The sequence below is a fragment of the Oncorhynchus keta genome, chromosome 36 (genome assembly GCF_023373465.1).
Source record: "Oncorhynchus keta strain PuntledgeMale-10-30-2019 chromosome 36, Oket_V2, whole genome shotgun sequence".
Taxonomy (NCBI): Eukaryota; Metazoa; Chordata; class Actinopteri; order Salmoniformes; family Salmonidae; genus Oncorhynchus; species Oncorhynchus keta.
Window position 1 is genome coordinate 26,438,466 of NC_068456.1, and position 24,631 is coordinate 26,463,096.

Below are 24,631 nucleotides of genomic sequence, written 5' to 3' on the forward strand. Positions count from 1 at the left end.
TGTGTGGCAAACTTGTCCACATTGTTGCATCCGCTTCACCAACTGCTGCAGGCCGATACAAAGTGGAATTGGTCCCCACAATGCGAAGAAGCATTCAAGACTTGCAAACAGCGTCCGCTAAAGAGCAAATGGCTTGCCCACTACAACACAGAGATCAAGCTGAGACTCGCGTGTGATGCATCTTCATACGGAGTAGGAGCCGTCATCTCACATGTTCTACCGTCAGGTGAAGAACACCCTATTGCATTTGCATCACGGACTCTGTCACCAAGTGAAAAAAATATGCTCAAATTGAGAAGGAAGCCCTGAGCATAATATTCGGAGTGAAGAAGTTTCACAAATACCTCTACGGAAGGAATTTCCAACTGCTGACAGATCACAAGCCTCTGTTGGCCATCCTCCAGCTATACCAACCCTTGCTGCACTTCGAATGCAACGTTGAGCTCTGATATTGTTAGCCTACGACTACGAGATTGAGTACAGACGATCCAGTGATCACGCAAATGCCGATGCACTATCGAGACTACCGTGCAATAGTGACTCCGACAGTGAAGATGATAGAGCAGTCTTCCAGATCTCTCTCATTGATGAACTGCCCATATCTGCTTCAGACATAGCAGAGGAAACAAGGAAAGACCCAGTGCTTTCCAAAGTCTTGGACTTAACATTAGGCGGTTGGCCAACCTTCGTAAATGACGATAACCTTCGTCCATTCATCCACAAAAAAGACCAGTTGTCTACTGATCAAGAGTGTGTTCTGTGGGGATCAAGGGTGGTGGTACCTCACAAATTCCAGAAGAGACTGCTATCTGACCTGCATGAGGGACATCCAGGGATCACTCGAATGAAAGCACTCGCTTGCAGTTATCTGTGGTGGCCTGGACTGGATTAGGACATTCAACAGCATGTAGGCCACTGCTCACCTTGTGAAGCTGTTCGCAACAAGCCTGCTGCTGCGCCTCCTCATCCATGGTCCTGGGCTGCTACAACTTGGGAACGCATCCATGTGGATTACGCCGAAATTGACAAGCAACATTTCCTTGTTGTCGTCGATGTCCATTCCAAGTAGATGGAAGTGTTCCCTACTCAACTGACCACAGCTGAGAAAACCATCAATCATCTCAGACACCTGTTTGCATCCTTTGGACTAGTCAAGGAGCTCGTATTCGGACAATGGCCCTCCGTTCACGTTAAACGATTTTGAAATGATTCTCAAGAACAAAGGAGTAAGGCACATCCTGTCACCACCTTACCATCCGGCATCAAACGGAGCAGCGGAGAGAGCCGGTCAAACCTTTAAGAAGGCCTGGACTAGACTAGAGGTTCAGTCTGTGCCCACCCACCAAAGGCTTCCCCGGTTCCTGTTCACTTACCGTAACACCCCACACACAGTAACGGAATGTACACCAGCTGAACTGTTTCTGAGACGCCAACCACGTACCCGCCTCACATTGTTGAAACCAGACTTGACAAGCACTGTGGCAAAGCACCAGCTACAGCAGAAGAAAGCTCATGACAGACACTCAAAGACTGTCAGAGAATTCAAAGAGGAAGAGAGGGTGATGGTACGTGATTTCAGACACCCCAAGCGCCTGTGGAACTCAGGTGTGATCTTGCAACGCAGAGGACCTTTGACTTACCAAGTCCAAATTGGTCATCGCCAGGTCAACGTTTATGTGGATCATCTGCTACGGTCCAACGCCCCAGCAGAGACATGCCGAGAGAACAAGAACAATAACGACCCCCAGGACTATTCTCCTGACTGTGGATGTACGGGAGAGACAGAGCCTGACCTTCAACCCGAACCTGGTCCACCACCGGAAGCCCAGGAGGAGACAGCGAAGGGCACCTCAAAAGCTTCACCTGTGAGTTGAGCTGTTTCAGGAGGTAACAGACAGTAAAACAAACAAACTCTTTAATATGTCCTAGATAAAAGGAAAAGGACATTACCTGGGTTAGTTATTAGGACACAAACTCCATCTTCGGGGCAGAATAATCCCCTGGATTTGTGCTGGGCTCTGAAAAGTCTGCTTCAACCCAGTGGTTGAAAAATGTTTAAGAATGCATTGTTCAGATATTGCATTAGTAGTTACCTAACATATATACCTTGTTCTCTGGGAGTTAAACACTATGGGGGAGGAGTGTAGTATCTGGGATCTACATCTGTTTATATTAGTTACTGTACTGTTACTAAGTAGTAATGCATTATGGTAGTGTTACGTTACTACACCTAATAGGAAATGCACATGCGCACTGGGGTGCCGGGAACTGTAGAGCAAGGAGGGGTTTTGACTAAAGGAAAACTAACTGTACTCCCGTCTCCTGCCTGGTCATTTCTTCACAACACAAATATTACACACCCTACGTCACAGGAAGGCCATAAAGATCATCTAGGACAACAACCACCCGAGCCACTGCCTGTTCACCCCACTATCATCCAGAAGGCGAGGTCAGTACAGTTGCATCAAAGCGGGGACCGAGAGACTGAAAACAGCTTCTTTCTCAAGGCCATCAGACTGTTAAACAGCCATCACTAACATTGAGTGGCTGCTGCCAACATACTGACTCAACTCTAGCCACATTAATAATGGACAAATTGATGTAATAAATGTATCACTAGCCACTTTAAACAATGCCACTTTATATAATGTTTACATACCCTACATTACTCATCTCATATGTATATACTGTACGCTATATCTTTCTACTGCATCTTGCCGATGCTGTTCAGGCCATCACTAATTCATATATTTTTTGTACATATTCTTATTCATTCCTTCACACTTGTGTGTATAAGGTAGTTGTTGTGAAATTGTTAGGCTGGATTACTTGTTAGATATTACTGCATGGTCGGAACTAGAAGAACAAGCATTTCGCTACACTCGCATTAACATCTGCTAACCGTGTGTACGTGACAAACAACATTTGATTTGATTTGACTAGGGTGGCTGGAGTCTTTGACAATTTTTCGGACCTTCCTCTGACACCGCCTGGTATAGAGGTCCTGGGTGGCAGGAAGCTTGGCCCCAGTGATGTACTGGGCCATATGCACTACCCTCTGTAGTGCCTTGCGTTCGGAGGCCGATCAGTTGCCATAACAGGCAGGATCTATAGGTGTGGTACACAAATTGGAATAGGACGACGAGGGTTTCTGGGATAATGGTGTTGATGTGAGCCATGACCAGACTTTCAAAGCATTTCATGGCTACAGACGTGAGTGCTACGGTTCGGTAATAATTTAGGCAGGTTACCTTAGTGTTCTTGGGGACAGGTGCTATGGTGGTCTGCTTGAAACATGTTGGTATTACAGACTCAGACAGGGAGAGGTTGAAAATGTCAGCAAAGACACTTGCCAGTTGGCCAGTGCATGCGTGGAGTACACGTCCTGGTAATCCGTCTGGCCCTGCAGCCTTGTGAATATTGACCTGTTTTAAGGTCTTAATCACATCGACTGCGGAGAGCGTGATCATACAGTCATCCGGAACAACTGATTACATTTACATTACATTTAAGTCATTTAGCAGACGCTCTTATCCAGAGCGACTTACAAATTGGTGCATTCACCTTATGACATCCAGTGGAACAGCCACTTTACAATAGTGCATCTAAATCTTTTAAGGGGGGTGAGAAGGATTACTTTATCCTATCCTAGGTATTCCTTAAAGAGGTGGGGTTTCAGGTGTCTCCGGAAGGTGGTGATTGACTCCGCTGTCCTGGCGTCGTGAGGGAGTTTGTTCCACCATTGGGGGCCAGAGCAGCGAACAGTTTTGACTGGGCTGAGCGGGAACTGTACTTCATCAGTGGTAGGGAGGCGAGCAGGCCAGAGGTGGATGAACGCAGTGCCCTTGTTTGGGTGTAGGGCCTGATCAGAGCCTGGAGGTACTGAGGTGCCGTTCCCCTCACAGCTCCGTAGGCAAGCACCATGGTCTTGTAGCGGATGCGACCTTCAACTGGAAGCCAGTGGAGAGAGCGGAGGAGCGGGGTGACGTGAGAGAACTTGGGAAGGTTGAACACCAGACGGGCTGCGGCGTTCTGGATGAGTTGTAGGGTTTAATGGCACAGGCAGGGAGCCCAGCCAACAGCGAGTTGCAGTAATCCAGACGGGAGATGACAAGTGCCTGGATTAGGACCTGCGCCGCTTCCTGTGTGAGGCAGGGTCGTACTCTGCGGATGTTGTAGAGCATGAACCTACAGGAACGGGCCACCGCCTTGATGTTAGTTGAGAACGACAGGGTGTTGTCCAGGATCACGCCAAGGTTCTTAGTGCTCTGGGAGGAGGACACAATGGAGTTGTCAACCGTGATGGCGAGATCATGGAACGGGCAGTCCTTCCCCGGGAGGAAGAGCAGCTCCGTCTTGCCGAGGTTCAGCTTGAGGTGGTGATCCGTCATCCACACTGATATGTCTGCCAGACATGCAGAGATGCGATTCGCCACCTGGTCATCAGAAGGGGGAAAGGAGAAGATTAATTGTGTGTCGTCTGCATAGCAATGATAGGAGAGACCATGTGAGGTTATGACAGAGCCAAGTGACTTGATTCACTCATGCATGTTTCAGTGTTACCTCTAAGCGAGCATAGAAGTTATTTAGCTCGTCTGGTAGGCTTGTGTCACTGGGCAGCTCTCGGCTGTGCTTCACTTCGTAGTCTGTAATAGTTTGCAAGCCCTGCCACATCCGACGAGCGTTGGAGCCGCTGTAGTGACCAACAGATGCATATCTGTATTCCCAGTCATGTGAAATCCATAGATTAGGGCCTAATACATTCATTTCAATTGATTGATGTCCTTAGATGAACTGTAACTCAATATGTTGCGTTTACATTTTTGTTAAATTTAAAGGGCTCAACAGTGAGTTTTTGCCATGCTTTGGGGAAATTGGATGTGGGCGAAGGGGAGATTTATTTTGAATTTAGCCTAGTGCTGTTGGATTTCACCTAGCTTCTGCATCGGGAAGAAATTTTGAGAAATTCTATATGTGATGCCATCTTATCAGGTGAAATACAGCACAGTATGTAAGAATAGCTGGAAACAGAAGTGCTCTTCAAATATCATTTATTGCTCAGCATATTCAGGCATGATCATATCACATTATCAACCATTCTCATTATCATCCCTATGCATATTATCATCCATTAGTGAGAAGTAAATAGATACAGCAAAATACAGCTTTTGATTTGTTACATTCAATATTACAGTACATCTCTCTTGCAGGAGTTCATTAATTGTGCCTCATAATCAGGGGCGCATCTTTGGTTTTAGAAGTGGGGCAGTGTTATTATTATTGTAAAAAATAAAATCATATCCAGTCGGATAAACACTCCAAACAGCCTACCCGACCACTTGGAGGCATCCACATGGTCCAAAAGCACACCACTGCCTCGTTTTGTAACATATTCCAATGTTGAAACGGAGGGGACAAAAAAACTATTTCAGAATGTGGGAGGGGGACATGTCCCCCCTTTCTCCAGTGAAAGTTACGGCCCTGGTCATAATTGACAGTCACGAACCATGATACTTTACATATTAAGTGTCAGTTAATATTTACTGCGGATCAGTTCTCATATTGCTTTAAAGGCTTGTACTAACCATGCAGTTTTAAAGAAAACCTCTACTGACCTCTAAATCTAGTCATTATATAAAGAGGTTAAGTCCCAAGTTTTAGGTTTAGCTTGCTTTGCTGCGATTGACTCAGCGGCTTGTCCTGTTCGCAGTTTTGTCATCTTTGCTCTCTCCATCACCTCCTGTAAATCAGTTCTCGTCTATTTAAAATTGCACCTGTTCTGTTATCTTCTCATCAACTGTCTGATCTTTCAAACCCACGGCTGATACATCCTGTTCTTTCACTGGTGATGTCTTTGTAATAGATATCTCAACATGTTCAGGTTTTAACTCAGAGGCCTTGGTCTTCACGCTCTCTGTCTTTGGGGTTCCATCTTTGGGTTCCTTCTCAGGCTCTTTGTCCATACTTTCCTCTGGTTTCTCCTGAGTTGTGTTGCTTTCTGGCGCCCCCCTGTGTGAGTCCTTGCTCTCTACAACTGCAGGCATCTGTTTCTCTGGTGGTGTGATTGTCTTAGCTTTGTCACCACTGCCCATCGTTTCACTCTCTTCTGTAGGGGTGGTCGTTGTTTCTGGGGTGAGGGTTGAGTCTGGTTTAGGGGTGGTCGTTGATTCTGGGGTGAGGGTTGAGTATGGTTTAGGGTTGGTCGTTGATTCTGGGGTGAGGGTTGAGTATGGTTTAGGGGATATTTCCTGTTTGGGGGTGATGGTTGGGTCTGGTTTTGGGGAAGTTTCTAATTTAGCGGTGACTGCTGGTTCTGGCTTTGGGGAAGTTTCTTCTTTGTTCGTGACTGCTAGATCTGGTTTTGGGGAAGTTTCTACTTTAGCGGTGACTGCTGGTTCTAGTTTTGGGGAAGTTTCTTCTCTGTTCGTGACTGCTAGTTCTGGTTTTGGGGAAGTTTCTAATTTAGCGGTGACTGCTGGTTCTGGTTTTGGGGAAGTTTCTTCTCTGTTCGGGACTGCTAGTTCTGGTTTTGGGGCAGTTTCTACTTTAGTGGTGACTGCTAGTTCTGGTTTTGGGGCAGTTTCTACTTTAGTGGTGACTGCTAGTTCTGGTTTAGGGGATTTCTCCTCTTTAGGGGCAACCGTGGGGAACAGTTTAGGAGATGTTTCTTCTTTAGGGGTGACTGTTGGCTCCTGTTGCTGGGATGTCTCCTCTTTAGGGTTGACAGTGGGGTACGGTTTAGGGGATGTCTTCTCTTTAGGAGTGACAGTTGGCTCTGGTTGCGGGGTTGTTTCTTCTTTAGGAGTAACAGTGATGTCTGGTTTTTGGGAAATTTCTACATTAGGGGTGACTGCTGGTTTTGGTTTTGGAGAGGTTTCTACTTTAGGGGTGACTGCTGGTTCTGGTTTTGGGGTTGTTTCTTCTTTAGGAGTAACAGTGATGTCTGGTTTTTGGGAAATTTCTACATTAGGGGTGACTGCTGGTTTTGGTTTTGGAGAGGTTTCTACTTTAGGGGTGACTGCTGGTTCTGGTTTTGGGGAAGTTTCTTTTATAGTGGTGACTGCTGGTTCTGGTTTTGGGGAAGTTTCTTCTTTAGGAGTGACAGTGGGGAATGTTTCATTTTTAGGAGGGACTGCTGGTTCTGGTTTTGGCGTAGATTCTTCTTTAGTGGTGATTGCTAGTTCTGGTTTTGGGGAAGTTTCTTCATTAGGGGTGATTCCTGGTTCTGGTTTTGGGTAAGTTTCTTCTTTCTTGGTGATGGTTGAGTCTGGTTTTGGGGATGTTTGTTCTTTAGGGGTGACTGCTAGATCTGGTTTTGGGGAAGTTTCTTCTTTAGCAGTGACTGCTAGTTCTTGTTTAGGGGATGTCTTTTCTTTAGGGGCGACAGTGGGGAATGGTTTTGGGGATGTTTCCTCTTTAGTGGTGACAGTGGGGTATAGTTTAGGGGATGTCTCCTCTTTAGAGGTAACGATTGGCTCCTGTTGTGGTGATGTCTCCTCTTTTGCGGTGACAGTTGGCTCTGGATGCAGGGTTGTTTCTTCTTTAGGAGTGACAGTGGGGTACGGTTTAGGGGAGGCCTCCTCTTTAGTGGTGACAATGGGGTCCGGTTTAGGGGAAGATTCTACTTTAGGGGTGACTGCTAGTTCTGGTTTTGGGGACATTTCTTCTTTAGGGGTGATGGTTGAGTCTGGTTTGGCGGAAGTTTCTACTTTAGGGGTGACTGCAAGTTCTGGTTTTCCGGAAGTTTCTACTTTTGGGATGACTACTGGTTCTGGTTTTGGGGACATTTCTTTTTTAGTGGTGACTTCTAGTTCTGGTTTTGGGGAAGTTTCTTCTTTTGCGGTGACTGCTGGTTCTGGTTTTGGGGAAGTTTCTAATTTAGCGGTGACTGCTAGTTCTGGTTTAGGGGAAGTTTCTTCTTTCGTGGTGACTGCTAGTTCTGGTTTTGGGGAAGTTTCTTCTTTAGTGGTGACTGCGAGTTCTGGTTTTGGGGAGGTTTGTTCTTTTAGGGTGACTGCTAGATCTGGTTTAGGGGATGTTTCCTCTTTAGGGGCGACAGTCGGGAATGGTATTGGGGATGTTTCCTCTTTAGGAGTGACAGTGGGGTACGGTTTAGGGGATGTCTCCTCTTTAGGGGTGACAGTTGGCTCTGGTTGCAGGGTTGTTTCTTCTTTAGGAGTGACAGTGACGTCGGGTTTAGGGGATGTCTCAGATTCTTTCCCGTTTTCCTCACCCATTGAGACATATTTTGTGACCTTTTCACTGCCATTATGTTCATTCTGCACAACACTTTTTACACTATCATCCTTGCTGCTCACTTTTTGCTCTCTCGGACCCACCTCCTGTTTAGGAGTCTTTTGCACAGACTCTTCCTTACACTCACTTGTTGTGCTGAGAATTCTGTATGGCCTTTTACCTCCTACTGTTCTCTCATCTTGTGTCGTTTTTACACCAGAATCATCAGGTGACCTCACCTGCTCCACTGTCTCCTTGGTTGAACTGCTGTTGAGCTCTGCAGTGTTATCAGGGGATTCCATGTCCTTCTCTGTGGGCTCAGGGAGATCCTCTTCTTGTGTTGTCACAGCACTCTCTGCCTCTTGAGGTTGGTCTGACTCTCTGTGCTCCTTCTGATCAGGTTTCTGCTCCAGTGTTGGGGCATTCTGCTCTGTCAGATTGACCTTTTTTTTCTCTTTGATGGGACTTTCTTTTGGGCTGTCTTGTTGTTGCTCTGTTGGGGCACTCTCCTCTTTCAGATCTACATTTTTTCTCTCTTTTAAAGGGATTTCTTTTTTTCTCTCCTCTGACACCTTTTTGGGTTCTTTGGAGATGTCCTCTGTGGGGCCCTGTGGTTCACCCTTTATTGAACTTCCTGTTTTGCTATCCTCTGACTCTGACGTTTTGGGTTCTGTTGAGATGTCACCATTCATGGGAATCCCTGGTTGGGATTTGCCATGTTTTGGGGTGTCATCTTTTTCTAATGTCTCATTTATCTCGCTGTCTAGCTTCTCTGTTGTGTCCAGTTTTTCATTCTCTCCCTCACTAGTGGCCTCAGCTGATTTGACTTCACTTTGTGTATTTTCACCTCTGTCAATGTCCTCTGTCTTTTTGATTGCATCTGGCTCACCCCCCTTTGTCTCCTCTCTTTCATCATCTCCCTCCTCTCCATTTTCCTCACTAGGGCTAACTCCATCTCCATTTACCTCGACCTCTGCTGATGTTACCATTTGCTGTCTCTTAGACTCTTCCTCCTGTTCACCCTCTTCCTCCGGGGCGTCCACTTCAACATCCACTTTACCTCTAGCTTTCTCTTTGTCCTCATCCTCCTCTTCCCCACTCCTCCTCTCAGCTTTGTCACTCTCTTCTCCCTGCTTCTGTCTCAACTCGTCTCCCTCTCCCCCGACCGTCTCCTCGGAGCCTGTCTCCTCGTTCTCGGACATCTCCATGTCTCTGGTAGTCTCAGAGATGATCTCCTCAACAAACTTGTACTGGGGCTCAGACCTGCGTATGGGCCCTCCCTGCCGGGCCAGGCAAGGCAGGGTGTAGATGGGGGACTGGCGGTAGATGCAGGGCATGGAGATGTGGGTGTCAGGCATGGTGTACAGATGGGACTCCTCACACTCCAGGAGTTTCCTATAGGAAAGCAGAGAGACATGTTATTACCGTCATGACTATAATACGATATGTCCCGATGTTCTAGCTTCGAAAATGCCAGACTGATCAATTCTGCACACATCCATGTCAGCTCGTGAGAACAGTGTGTGTGGATATGTCTGAATATCGATATCATGATTAAAGTGTCATTCTGTGTTGTGAAATGGTCTATGTTCATTTGATGTTAAATATGAAATCAAACTATTTCAATAAAATGTCTACTGTTTCATTTGTTTACTATTGACTGTGTTTTGTAGTAATCTCTCACCGCTATGACACTTTTGCACAGTTTTGCTCTAACACAGCACTAAGTTGAATCAGATACGCTGGGCTAGAATAAAATGTCCACACTCCGGTTATCCTCAGAAAAAGATCCAGGAACACACTAAAAATATACAGTATTTTCCTCAGTCAATGATTTTATATATGGGAGAGATGGAGTTGATGTCTCTTACCTGTAAGAGAGAATCTCCACATCCAAAGCCATTTTGACATTCAGCAGGTCCTGGTTCTCTCTCAGGTAGCCAGACATGTCTAGTTTAGCATTGGTCAGCTCATTCTCCAGCTGCCTGATAGTGTCCTGGACAGAAAAGCACACACAAAGAGTCAGTAATAGGGTCAACCAGCCACTTTGTCTGGTATGACAACAAGGAGAGATTTAAGGGGGGAAATAGTGTTCTACCCCTATAGGCCAATATGAGGAAATTATATTCCAATAATGATACAGTTCACATGGGGCCTATATTTGTGGCCTACACCTAGTACATAGCCCTGAATACAAATATGAGTCATAAACATGTGGATGTTTACTTACAATTGTTAGAGGTACAAAATAAACCAGTCTACCTGGTAATGAATCATTTCCGCATAGTGACGCTCCTCCAGCTCTTGTAGTTGTTTTTCCAGGGCCTCTCTCATTCCTTTCCCACAGTCCAGTTCAATTGTTTTCCCCTGCAGGTGCCTTCTATTCTCCTGGATCTCCTGTTGGGTTGCCTTCAACGCCTCTCTGTTACTTTCTGCCGCTTTGGTTAACTTTGTGAACTGGACACGGAAGCCCTCCTCGGCTTGCTGAAAGTCGGAGGTGGCGTGACCTTCTAACTGCACACGGATGTCCCGGAGAGCCTCTGTGATGTCAGGTTTGCCAAAGTCGTGCGCCTTTACCGTTACTTGAGCCTCTTGGATCTGGGCCACCATTTCTGATACCTCGTCCTCATGGTTCTTCTTCAGGAAGTGGATCTTGTCCACCAGAGACTGCACTTTCTTGTCCAACTGAAGTTTGGCGAGGTATGCATCGTTGGCGTCCTTTTTCAGCACAAGGATGCCGTTCTCTGCGTTCGAGCGGTCACGTGCCTCCTGCTCATACTTGTCTCTCAAGGTGAGGAAATCTTCCTCCAGGTTCTGATGCTCTATCTCGATCTGACGCTTCTGAAGGGTGATGTCATGAACTAGGTTCCTCAGGTCCATAAGCTCCGGCTCGTGCTCCTGGGCCAGAGACGCAGGGGACTGTGCCTTTAGTTTGATTTCCTCGATTTCCCTCTCAAACAATTCATTTTCATGCTCCAATTGATGCACCTTCTTTATGAATCCGGCGAAACGGTCATTCAGCCCATGGAGCTGTTCTTTCTCATTCATTTTTGTCAAAACCTCGGTAAATGGGTTTGATAAATCGAAAAGGCTCTCCGATGATCTCGGAACAGCTCCCAATTCGCTCTTCAGTGTCGTCGCATATCCTCTTTTCGTGTATGCGGTAGTCGACCCAAAGCCAACGGTCCTGGATGCAGAGGGGGATCCGGTCAGTTTGGGTTGATAGCAGCAATACTCAACTTGAGCTCCCCTATGCGGAGAACCCGAATGATAGTCCATTCTGTGGCTCATATTGCCTCAGTAAACTAAGCAGTGTTGGTGTGCAGGCTAAGCAGCGCGGCTCCTACCTTTTTATACCCCCTCTGTCTGCTCGCGCTGCAGAATGGACCTGTCTATAGTGCTGAAAATGTATAGCATCAGCTGTAGGCTTGACTGTCTGCCAATGCATGCGTCCTCACCTGTGGTCTCTCTCTCTCCGTCTCTCTTTCTCCCTCATCGTTTTGTCTCAGACAGCATTGACGCATAGGAGTTTCACTTTGAAACGTCGGCAGTCTACAATGACACCTCAAAATTAAAAGTCACATGTCTTCAATACATTGTCAGGTGTTCAGATTTCAGTGAATAATGTGAATAATGTGAATATGATATCAGAATATGATATTTACTCTCTTAATCAGAAATGAACATCTCTATAGAGAGAGATTAGTAAATAGAAAATGTGACTAAACAATGTCTCAGAAAACATATTTTTATTGTAAAATAGTGTATCATCACTAAAATAAGCACTACATTAACTCATGTCACTTGATAGATGTATGTTAGAAAAGGTATTGTAATATGTAACCCTAACTGTCCTCACCCCACCCCTATACAAACAAACGTGTTGAGAAAGTGCTTTTAGATCAAGTGAAAGTCACTCAGTAGATACACTGACTGTACAAAACATTAGGAACACCTTCCTAATATTGTGTTGCACTCAATTCATCAGGGCATGGACTCTACAAGGTATTGAAAGCATTCCACAGGGATGCTGGCCCATGTTGATTCCAATGCTTTTGTCACTGTCAAGATTCTGTCAAGTTGTCTGAATCTCCTTTGGGTGGTGAACCATTCTTGATATGCACGGGAAACTGTTGAGCGTGAAAAACCCAACAGCGTTGCAGTTCTTGACAAACTTAAACCGGTGCTCCTGGTACCTACTACCATACCCCGTTGAAAGGCACTTAAATATTAAGTAGTGCCCATTCACCCTCTGAATGGCACATACACAATCCATGTCTCATTTGTCTCAAGGCTTAAAAATCCTTCTTTAACCTGTCTGTTCCTCTTCATCTACACTGTTTGAAGTGAATTTAACAAGTGACATCAATAAGGGATCATAGCTTTCACCTGGATTCACCTGGTCAATCTATGTCATGGAAAGAAGAGGTGTTCCTAATGTTTTGTAAACTGAATTAAAATATAAAATCAAGATGCAACAATTTCAAACATGTTACTGAGTTACAGTTCAAAGAAGGAAATCAGTCAATTGAAATGAATCACTTAGGCCCTCATCTATGGATTTCATATGACTGGGAATGCAGATATGCATCTGTTTGTCAAAATCAAATCAAATCAAATTTAATTTCACATATACCTTCAAAGAAAAGCAGGGCTGTGGATCAGAAAACCAGTGTCTGGTATCACCACCATTTGCCTCGCGCAGCATGACACATCTCCTTCGCATAGAGCTGATGAGGCTGTTGATTGTGGCCTGTGGAATGTTGTCTCACTCCTTTTCAATGGCTGTGCGGAGTTGCTGGATATTGGTGCAAACTGGAACACGCTGTCGTACAAGTCGATCCAGAGCATCCCAAACATGCTCAATGGTTGGCATGTCTGGTGGGTATGCAGGCCATAGAAGCCAGAAATTGTTAACAGAGCCTTCGACATGGGGCCATGCATTATTTACATTTACATTTAAGTCATTTACGCTCTTACAGAGCTTACTGGTGCATTCACCTATGACATCCAGTGGAACAGCCACTTTACAATAGTGCATCTAAATCTTTTAGGGGGTGAGAAGGATTACTTATCCTATCCTAGGTATTCATGCTGAAACATGAGGTGATGAATGGAACAATAATGGGCCTCAGGATGTGGTCAATGTATCTCATTCAAATTTCCATAAATAAAATGCAATGTGTTTGTTGTGTTTGTTGTCGTCCATAGCTTATGCCTGCCCATACCATAACCACACCACCACCATGGGGCTCTCTGTTCACACCGTTGACATGAGCAAACCACTTGCCCTCACGACACCATACACGCTGTTTGCCATCTGCCCGGTACGAATGTAACCTGGATTTATCCATGATTTATCCACTTCTGCAGCATGCCAGCAGCCTTCTAAGGTGAGCGTTTAACCACTCAATTTGATTACGACTCCAAACTGCAGTCAGGTCAAGACCCTGGTGAGGACGACGAGCAACCAGATGAGTTTCCCTGAGACTGTTTCTGACAGTTTGTGCAGAAAGTCTTTGGTTCTGCAAACTCATAGTTTCATCAGCTGTCCGGGTGGCTGGTCTCAGATGATCCCGCAGGTGAAAAAAAAACGGATGTGGAGGTCCTGGGCTGGCGTGGTTACACGTGGTCTGCGGTTATTAGGCCTGTTGGAGGTACTGACAAATTCTCTAAAATGATGTTGGAGGCGGCTTATGGTAAATAAATTAACATTCAATTATCTGGCAACAGCTCTGGTGGACGTTCCTATAGTCAGCATGCCAATTGCACTCTCCCAAAAACTTGAGACATCTGTGGCATTGAGGTGTGTGAACTCAACTGTGAATGGTCCTGCCGTACCAAGAAAAAGTGTCAAGGGAAGCCAGTTTGGATTTGGCTTCCTCCTATCACATCACATCAAGAGTAAAACAACATTGACAAAACAACTTGTTGTTGTGGCTGACTAGCTCAAATTGACCCTTTCCTAAATTAGCCATGGATGGAGATAGGGGTTTGGATTTGTGTTTTTACTTAATTCTAATACTGGTCAATGATTATAACTGTGATTCTGATCTACCCATAAATTCATACATTGTTGTGCTATGCTGTAGCGAGATTTTTAGCCAGGTAGCCTAGGACAACAAAAATACAAGTGTATACTGTATGACAGAGTCACAGACCGTTTTGTCAACATGAATGAGAGGATGTCATTGACGTTTCTCTAGAAGTAGATTGAGTCAACATGTTGTTTTGCACAAATGTTTCTGGCACAAACGCATGTGCACACACACACACACACACACACACACACACACACACACACACACACACACACACACACACACACACACACACACACACACACACACACACACACACACACACACACACACACACACACACACACACACACACACACACACACACACACACACACACACACACACACACACACACACACACACACACACACACACACACACACACACACACACACACACACACACACACACACACTCTCGATTGAAATGTAGTTAGAAAAGTTCAGTCAGTAAGGCTGGTCTGAATGGATCGTCATTTCATTCACCTTGTAAACTATAACTCACATTGCTTACTTCCTATCTCACTAGTCAGCATAGCAGATATTTGTATGTGAGTGTTTTTATTGACACCTCATCAGGATAGCTGTAACGGCTCTCGTCGGTGGAAGGAAGAGTGGACCAAAGCGCAGCGTGGAAAGTGTTGATGGTATTTATTTTCAAGAAACACTCAAACAAAAATAACAAATCCCCAGAAACCGAAAGCGAACAGTTCTGTCAGGCATAGACACTAAACAGAAAATAACACCCCACAACACCCCACAAAACCCAAATGGGCAATAATCACTTTCTGTTAACCAATGGGCATAAATCCAGGGGAGTATGTCAACTCACCCCTTGTGTCTCACTTGATATTTTAGAGCAAAAGTCTTCCAAAGACCTCCCACCTCTCCACCAGCATGTAACCTGGAGAGCTGTCATCGGATCCCTCTTCTCCCAGCTGGAAGGTTTTGAGGACGACACAACAGTGGTAGGCTTGATTACCAACAACGACGAGACGGCCTACAGGGAGGAGGTGAGGGCCCTCGGAGTGTGGTGTCAGGAAAATAACCTCACACTCAACGTCAACAAAACTAAGGAGATGATTGTGGACTTCAGGAAACAGCAGAGGGAACATCCCCTATCCACATCGATGGAACAGTAGTGGAGAGGGTAGCAAGTTTTAAGTTCCTCGGCATACACATCACAGACAAACTGAATTGGTCCACTCACACTGACAGCGTCGTGAAGAAGGCGCAGCAGCGCCTCTTCAACCTCAGGAGGCTGAAGAAATTCGGCTTGTCACCAAAAGCACTCACAAACTTCTACAGATGCACAATCGAGAGCATCCTGGCGGGCTGTATCACCGCCTGGTACAGCAACTGCTCCGCCCTCAACCGTAAGGCTCTCCAGAGGGTAGTGAGGTCTGCACAACGCATCACCGGGGGCAAACTACCTGTCCTCCAGGACACCTACATCACCCGATGTTACAGGAAGGCCATAAAGATCATCAAGGACATCAACCACCCGAGCCACTGCCTGTTCACCACGCTATCATCCAGAAGGCGAGGTCAGTACAGGTGCATCAAAGCTGGGACCGAGAGACTGAAAAACAGCTTCTATCTCAAGGCCATCAGACTGTTAAACAGCCACCACTAACATTGAGTGGCTGCTGCCAACACACTGTCACTGACACTGACCCAACTCCAGCCACTTTAATAATGGGAATTGATGTAAATATATCACTAGCCACTTTAAACAATGCTACCTTATATAATGTTACTTACCCTACATTATTCATCTCATATGCATACGTATATACTGTACTCTATATCATCGACTGCATCCTTATGTAATACATGTATCACTAGCCACTTTAACTATGCCACTTTATTTACTTTGTCTACATACTCATCTCATATGTATATACTGTACTCGATACCATCTACTGTATGCTGCTCTGTACCATCACGCATTCATATATCCTTATGTACATATTCTTTATCCCCTTATTGTTAGTTAGATTACTTGTTGGTTATCACTGCATTGTCGGAACTAGAAGCACAAGCATTTCGCTACACTCGCATTAACATCTGCTAACCATGTGTATGTGACAAATAAAATTCGAGTTGATTTGATTTGATGCCAGCTGTCCAGCATAGGGCAATCTGTTATCAGCATCTGGTTCTGTGGAGCATTCCTCTGAGATGAGGCCTACCCCAAAACTACCATATGGTATTCTGTTGTCATTCAGTTAAACCTGTACTCAATTTAAATCTAATAAAAAATTATTTTAGTCACACCCTGAAAAAAATAAATCTCTGTGAGTAAAAGATAGTTATTTAGCTCTAACTGAGACAGAGGTTGATATGCTTTCGAATTTCTAGTAAAAAGTGAATCTCACTCGTACACATACAGTACTTGTTGAAAATAGCATCCATTTATTCCAGCCCTTCATGTTTACCACTTCTCCAATAAATCCCCAATAAATCACAGCAGGTTTGGAGTAAGTATGGGTTAAGAATTTGTCATCACGTGTTAGTATGAGTTAGCATGGGTTATCGTTAGCGTTTGATAGCCAGGGTGAGTCCGTCACCCACAGTGAGCATGCTCAGATCGATCCTCTGGTCTGTGTGGAGTTTCTTGTTGAGCTTGTCCAGAGCCTGGGAGATCAGGTCATCAGGAGCAGGGTCCACCACTTTACCACTCCAGAGTACCTGGGGGGAGAAGGTGGGGGGGATCAGAGATACAGGTGAGGTGTCCTGTGGTCAGAAGGTCAGAAAGACAGGTCAAGGGAGGGTAATTAGATAGACAGGTGATAAACATGTAACGGAAAGGTAATTAGATAGACAGGTGATAGACAGGTGAAGGAAGAGGATTTCAGATAGACAGATTAGAGGAGTGAAGTGAAGTGGGAGACAGGTGAGGAGAGAGGCTCAGACTGAGGACAGATGTGATAGGTTTCCCAAAGATTGGAAAGCTGTCGCGGTCATCCCCCTCTTCAAAGGGGGAGACACTCTAGACCCAATCAGCTACAGACCTATATATCTATCCTACCCTGCCTTTCTAAGGTCTTTGAAAGCCAAGTCAACAAACAGATTACCGACCACTTCGAATCCCACCGTACCTTCTCCGCTATGCAATCTGGTTTCAGAGCTGGTCCTGGGTGCACCTCAGGCATGCTCAAGGTCCTAAACGATATCATAACCGCCATCGATAAGAGACATTACTGTGCAGCCGTATTCATCGACCCGGCCAAGGCTTTCGACTCTGTCAATCACCACATTCTTATTATTTATTGGCAGACTCGACAGCCTTGTTTTCTCAAATGACTGCCTCGCCTGGTTCACCAACTACTTCTCTGATAGAGTTCAGTATGTCAAATCAGAGGGCCTGTTGTCCGGACCTCTTGCAGTCTCTATGGGGGTGCCACAGGTTTCAATTCTCAGGCCGACTCTCTTCTCTGTATACATTAATGATGCTGCTCTCGCTGCTGGTGATTCTTTGATCCACCTCTATGCAGACGACACCATTCTGTATACCTCTGGCCCTTCTTTGGACACTATGTTAACTAACCTCCAGACACGCTTCAATGCCATACAACTCTCCTTCCGTTGGCCTCCAACTGCTCTTAAATGCAAGTAAAACTAAGTGCATGCTCTTCAACCGATCACTGCCCGCACCTGCCCGCCCGTCCAGCATCACTACTCTGGAAAGTTCTGACTTAGAATATGTGGACAACTACAAATACCTAGGTGTCTGGCTAGACAGTAAGCTCTCCTTCAAGACTCACATTAAGCATCTCCAATACAAAATTAAATCTAGAATTGACTTCCTATTTCACAACAAAGCATCTTTCACTCATGCTGCCAAACATATCCTCGTAAAACTGACCATCCTACCGATCCTCGACTTTGCCAATGTCATCTATAAAATAGCCTCCAACACTCTACTCAACAAATTGGATGCAGTTTATCACAGTGCCATCAGTTTTGTCACCAAAGCCCCATATACTACCCACCACTGCGACCTGTATGTTCTCGTTGGCTGGCCATCGCTTCATACTCTTCGCCAAACCCACTGGCTCCAGGTCATCTACAAGTCTCTGCTAGGTAAAGTCCCACCTTATCTCAGCTCACTGGTCACCATAGCAGCACCCACCCATAGCACACGCTCCAGCAGGTCACCCCCAAAGCCAATTCCTCCTTTGGCCGCCTCTCCTTCCAGTTCTCTACTGCCAATGACTGGAACGAACTGCAAAAATCTCTGAAGCTGGAGACTCTTACCTCCCTCACTAGCTTTAAACACCAGCTGTCAGAGCAGCTCACAGATCGCTGCACCTGTACATAGCTCAACTGTAATTAGCCCATCCAATCTACCTCATCCACATACTGTATTTATTTATTTATCTTGCTCCTTTTCACCCCAGTATCTCTACTTGCACATTAATCTTCTGTACATCCTACCATTCCAGTGTTTAATTGTTATATTGTAATTACTTTGCCACCATGTTCTATGTAGGCCTATCTTTTCATGCATCTTTACCTTAGTTAACTTGTTAGATCAAATCGATTGCATGCTGGCATTATTCAAATCGTATTCAAAATCACGACTCGCTTGTAGAAATAAAAGTTTGGGCATAGGCTACTCACATTATCGATGGCAATGATGCCCCCTTGTCTCACAAGCTCAAGAGACTTCTCGTAATATCTGTCATAGTTCCTTTTATCTGCATCGATGAACACAAAGTCATAGGTGCCAGCTTCCCCAGCAGCTATCAACTCATCTAGGACAAACAAAAGATCACGTTGAAAAGGATTGAACCGTTTCACAACGGAATTGTGTTTGGGTTCTTTAAAGTCAGTCCCCTACCCAGTGTTTTTATACACATTTGAAGATGGACAGTAATTTTATCCTCGACTCCGGCCTAGAAAAGAAAAAAGGTAGTTAGTTACATGTCTTTCATTTTCTAGGCATCTTTACTGTAAAGTCCATTTAGATGTTTCAATGTGCTTTAAATTACATTTTGACTTGATTTCGAGTTTAGATTGTTTGAAGCAGACAATACCAACCATTTTCTGTCACAATGGTTGACCTGTGTTGTGTACATTAGCATTTATACTGTTGGGGTTTGGAGGGGGGCATTAAGTTCATTTTTGTGCTAGGCTCTGCACCTTTCGTTGACACATTCTTCTGAGCAGACGGCCTCACTACTCCACCTACAGCACTTTGTGAAGTCTGACTGAGAGATGTTAGATACTGAATATGCTGTATTGAAGCTTTTGGGAGACAATCAATGTTTCTGAATTCCAACGGGTTGAATGGGTTTAGATGTTGTATTGGGGTTGAATACTGGACAAACAGATCTAATTCCTGTCTAGAGGAATGATGGAGCAAGTAAACTAGCTGAGTAACTAGCGGCATGTTGATCTGACCTCTTTAAAGAAAGGTTTAGCAATGTTCACGTATTCGTCGTCTATTTCACATGCTACCACTTGACCGCTCTCTGGTACAACCAACGCCATGTTCAGGGTGTTGTACCCTGTGTACATCCCTGGAGAGAGGAAAATATTAATATTAGTCTCTTCTGATATTAGAATGAGGGCAGTTCATTTAGAATTAGTGAATGTTGAAAAGATTGGCACAATGAAATATGTTACAAATAATATAGTAACATTAAATGTTTTTATCATTACATACCAATTTCAATGGTTTTGCTGGCATTGATCAGTTTGGCCAGATTTGCCATCAGTTGTGCTTGTTCACTATCAACCAGCATGTTGCTCCATGGGTCCTCAAGGGTTTTCTGCAACATGAAGGAAGGAGGATTTTAATTGTATTTATTTTATTTAACCTTTATTTAACTCGGTAAATCAGTTAAGAACAAATTCAATGATGGCCTATCAAAAGGCAAAAGGCCTCCTGCAGGGACGGGGCTGGGATGAATGTTTTATTTTTTAATAAAAAATAAAAATATAGGACAAAACACACATCACGACAAGAGAGACAACGCAACACTGCATAAAGACAGACCTAAGACAACAACATAGGAAGGCAGCAATACATGACAAAACAGCATAGTAGCAAAACAACATGACAACAACATGGTAGCAATACACAACATGGTACAAACATTATTTGGCACAGACAACATCACAAAGGGAAAGAAGGTAAAGACAACAATACATCATGCAAAGCAACCACAACTGTCAGTAAGAGTGTCCATGATTGAGTCTTTGAATGAAGAGATTGAGATAGAACTGTCTAGTTGAGTGTTTGTTGCAGCTCGTTCCAGTCCCTAGCTGCAGCGAACTAAAAGACGAGTGACCCAGGGATATGTGAGCTTTGGGGACCTTTAACGGAATGTGACTGGCAGAACGGGTGTTGTATGTGGAGGATGAGGGCTGTAATAGGTATCTCAGATAGGGGGAGTGAGGCCTAAGAAGGTTTTATAAATAAGCACCAACCAGTGGGTCTTGCGACGGGTATACAGAGATGACCAGTTTACAGGGGAGTATAGAGTGCAGTGATGTGTCCTATAGGGAGCATTGGTGGCACATCTGATGGCCGAATGGTGAAGAACATCTAGCGAGAGCACCCTTACCTGCCGATCTATAAATTACATCTCCATAATCTAGCCTGGGTAGGATGGTCATCTGAATCAGGGTTAGTTTGGCAGCTTGGGTGAAAGGGGAGCGATCACGATAGAGGAAACAAAGTCTAGATTGAACTTTAGCCTGCAGCTTTGATTTGTGCTGAGAGAAGGACAGTGTACAGTCTTGCCAAACATGACCTTTGTTTTGGAGGTGTTCAGAACAAGGTTAAGGGTTGAGAAAGCTTGTTGGACACAAAGAAAGCTTTGTTATAGAGCGTTTAACACAAAATTTGACTTCAAACATATACAAAAAAACATGAGTTTTTTATGACTTAATCTAATCAATGTAATTACGCCGTATTGCAGCTTCTCAGCAGTGTTGGTATAGTACTGTGCTGACCTCTGTAGAAAACGAGAATCTCTATGTATCTATCTGGTTTGTATGTACAGTACATTCCTGCTTTTAATCTCAAAAACACCCTGGTTCTCCCCAGTCTTACCATTCCAACCCTAGCCCTAGTTTCATGTCCTCATCCCGGTTCAACCCTAACACTAGTCTCAACCTCAACCCTGGCTCTAACCCAGTCCAGTCCTACCAGTCCAACCCTAGCCCTAGTTTCATGTCCTCATCCCGGTTCAACCCTAACACTAGTCTCAACCTCAACCCTGGCTCTAACCCAGTCCAGTCCTACCAGTCCAACCCTAGCCCTAGTTTCATGTCCTCATCCCGGTTCAACCCTAACACTAGTCTCAACCTCAACCCTGGCTCTAACCCAGTCCAGTCCTACCAGTCCAACCCTAGCCCTAGTTTCATGTCCTCATCCCGGTTCAACCCTAACACTAGTCTCAACCTCAACCCTGGCTCTAACCCAGTCCAGTCCTACCAGTCCAACCCTAGCCCTAGTTTCATGTCCTCATCCCGGTTCAACCCTAACACTAGTCTCAACCTCAACCCTGGCTCTAACCCAGTCCAGTCCTACCAGTCCAACCCTAGCCCTAGTTTCATGTCCTCATCCCGGTTCAACACTATCCTCAACCTCAACCCTAACCCTGGCTCTAACCCAGCCCAGCCTTACCAGTCTGAGTTTGGTCATGACAGGATGTTCTCTCAGTGAGTTGTTCACGACATACTGCAGCACTGGGTTGTTCTTCCCTTCACTGTGGCTCTTACCTGGCAGGACAGATCCTATTCCTGTGCCTGACCAAAAAAACAACATTTACAAATTTAGTTTGGCATGGTAACCCATCTAAACATCATTTTGATTGCCAGCCCCAAAGCCATGTTCGCAACCATGGCAAACATTGATTACAGCGGGTTCAGGATTTAGCAAGTTAACCTTTGTAAAGAATTCTTTACTGTCAACATCAGGAAAAGAAATTGAAGTGCTTAAAGATGTTAAAAAGATGGATATTCTCTGAGTCTGTGCCCTTGTTTGGCACGTAAGGAAAAAACAGAATGGTGTGGGCTTACTGGTTAAAAACAGCTGCATTTGCCAGCTCAGCCAATGAGATGTGCATGAACTTGGATATTCAAATGATCTACCAACTCAGAGTTCCATGTGGGGACAAGCTGCTCTGGCTGCACCTGATGTCCAGCATGCAGACTTGCCTTTGCAGCATGTAGACCACGTTGTGTGGAGGCTCTGTTTTGCCACTCTTTCTTGTTGGCTAGCCATCTATCTACGTTTGCAGCAATTGCTAGCTAAGTGTTTCTTAACAGCCAAGTCTTATTAAACACATCATTTGAATAAGTGATTGGCGAGATAGTTGTTGCAATCCTGTGGCTTCATTTATAACCATTGTGTAAATTGCACACTAAACTTGGTGCATGGAATACATATGTATGTTTATGTATGTTTCCCGTTTACCAATCAGACCCGTCCTGGAACTGTGTACGTATCGACAAGCATTAAACCCCCGCCTGAAAATGCCCATCGTTCACGTTCTATTGTGACAATAACGCCCTTATTTCCTGTATACTTTGGAACTAGGCCAAGGCAGAATGTTAAACCTTTGCCGTGACATTTGCTGTAGGCCGTAGCTATCTGACAGACAAAACGTTTAGGTAAGACAACAACAAAGACAAATAGCTGTGGACCTTTAAACAGACCGTTTGAATCCAATAGGACTTCATGTTTTACATTTACATTTTCTCCAACCTACACTGCTGCACTGCGCGAATTCTAGAACATTGTCTACTCACAGTGATGGCCATAACTTACACACGTCAATGCAAAATGTCATGTGTCTGTTCACCTGTTAAATACATTCTACTGTATGTTATAAACCAGCTTCCTTTCTGTGCATAGAGCAAAATACTTGAATTAATAGCGTATCTAATTGGCCCAGTTAAATGAGAGATGCGCATGGTAATTGTTTGTAGTCTGTGGCTACTTCGGAAATATGAACCCATCATGGCCAAAAAGGTTTAAGAATTTATTCTGCAATGGTTCTGAAAATATGTATTATGTGTATAAACGCAATATTGTCTACTAGAGAAATGTGAAATTACAGTATTCAGACAAAAACTACAGAAGTAACCTACAACCATCTGTGCCACAGTTAATAAACTGTGCTCTGGGTCTGAGCTCTGGATCAGAAAAATAGCTTGTCTATTTACTACTATGAAGTGGGTGCAATTAAACGAGATATGGGACAAATAGTATACAGTACTTGTTCTAGGTCTATGTGCTAGCAACCTGGTGAGTATGAAACCATCACAGAAACGGTGAGGAATTTATTATGCAGTGATCATGGAAATTAAAGAAATAATAGCCTATAAAATATATGCCTATTTCTAATTATTTTAAAATGCAAAGATAAATTAAATAGATTTTCTCTCTACTCACTAACAGCAAATTATTAACCTGTTTATTGTTATGAACAAGCATGTCCAGTATATTTCCCACATGCACAACAGACTAATCTACTTGCCTGCTTGCAATGCAAAACTTCAACCACTAGAAAGTACATACACAGTCTAAAGTTTGCTGGAAGGTGAGCACATTTTCAAGTCAAGTTCAGTTTTGATCAATTCTAACTTTTGTGTGAAAACTGGTACATGCACATTTTGGGGTATATTTTGTATGTAAATGTTTATAAATGAGCCCCCTGAGCCTAAGTCTCCCCCTAGTCAGCAGGTACTGTAGCCTAGTAGTTAGAGCCGAAAGGTTGCTGGATCGAATCCCCGAGCTGACAAGGTAAAAATCTGTCATTCTGCCCCTGAACAAGGCAGTTAACCCACTGTTCCCCGGTAGGCTGTCATTGTAAATAATAATTTGTTCTTAACTGACTTGCCTAGTTAAATAAAGCTTAAATAAAAACATTTGTCTCCTCTCTAATGGAAAAATTGCACAGTGAGATATTTACCTGTTAGTGCAAGAACAAGCTGAATGCAGAAATACATCTTGATATCTGGAGCCATTTTGGAAGTGTGTCTATTCAGCTATATAGAGTGAACACCAAAGAGACTGTATTGAAGGAATGTGGGTCTACTATTTAACCAGAGTGGATGGGAAAGTCCACTGGCCTCCATGTGTGTTTGTTTTGAACTATCTTTTAGGGGGAGGGACAATATATCGACCACTCTGTATGTAGATGTTTCACAAGAACACTTTCCTCACAATGTGTTTTCCAAACACCACCCCATGATGTAACAGTGGAGTTTCCAAGGTGTCAGCCATAGGGAACCACTGTTTGAAGCTCACTGTATGCAGTAAAGAGGGTCAAATAATACATACAA

At 44.4% G+C, this 24,631-nt stretch overlaps 2 protein-coding genes across 2 annotated transcripts; both read right to left on the reverse strand.

Moving 5' to 3' along the window:
- Positions 1-4,917: 4,917 nt before the first annotated feature.
- On the reverse strand, positions 4,918-11,431 carry LOC118381232 (neurofilament heavy polypeptide-like). Its single transcript, XM_052498257.1, has 3 exons — positions 10,498-11,431; positions 10,107-10,231; positions 4,918-9,630 (listed from the first exon to the last, which is right to left on the reverse strand). Exons 1-3 carry the CDS (start codon positions 11,281-11,283, stop codon positions 5,763-5,765), a joined length of 4,779 nt encoding a protein of 1,592 aa, XP_052354217.1. The 5' UTR covers positions 11,284-11,431; the 3' UTR covers positions 4,918-5,762.
- A 5,281-nt stretch (positions 11,432-16,712) lies between these two features.
- Positions 16,713-24,423, reverse strand: LOC127916538 (catechol O-methyltransferase domain-containing protein 1-like). Its single transcript, XM_052498730.1, has 7 exons — positions 24,259-24,423; positions 21,966-22,087; positions 19,995-20,100; positions 19,730-19,848; positions 19,167-19,221; positions 18,947-19,080; positions 16,713-17,011 (listed from the first exon to the last, which is right to left on the reverse strand). The coding sequence occupies exons 1-7, from the start codon at positions 24,311-24,313 to the stop codon at positions 16,859-16,861; spliced, it is 744 nt and encodes a 247-aa protein (XP_052354690.1). The 5' UTR covers positions 24,314-24,423; the 3' UTR covers positions 16,713-16,858.
- Between the last annotated feature and the right edge of the window lie 208 nt (positions 24,424-24,631).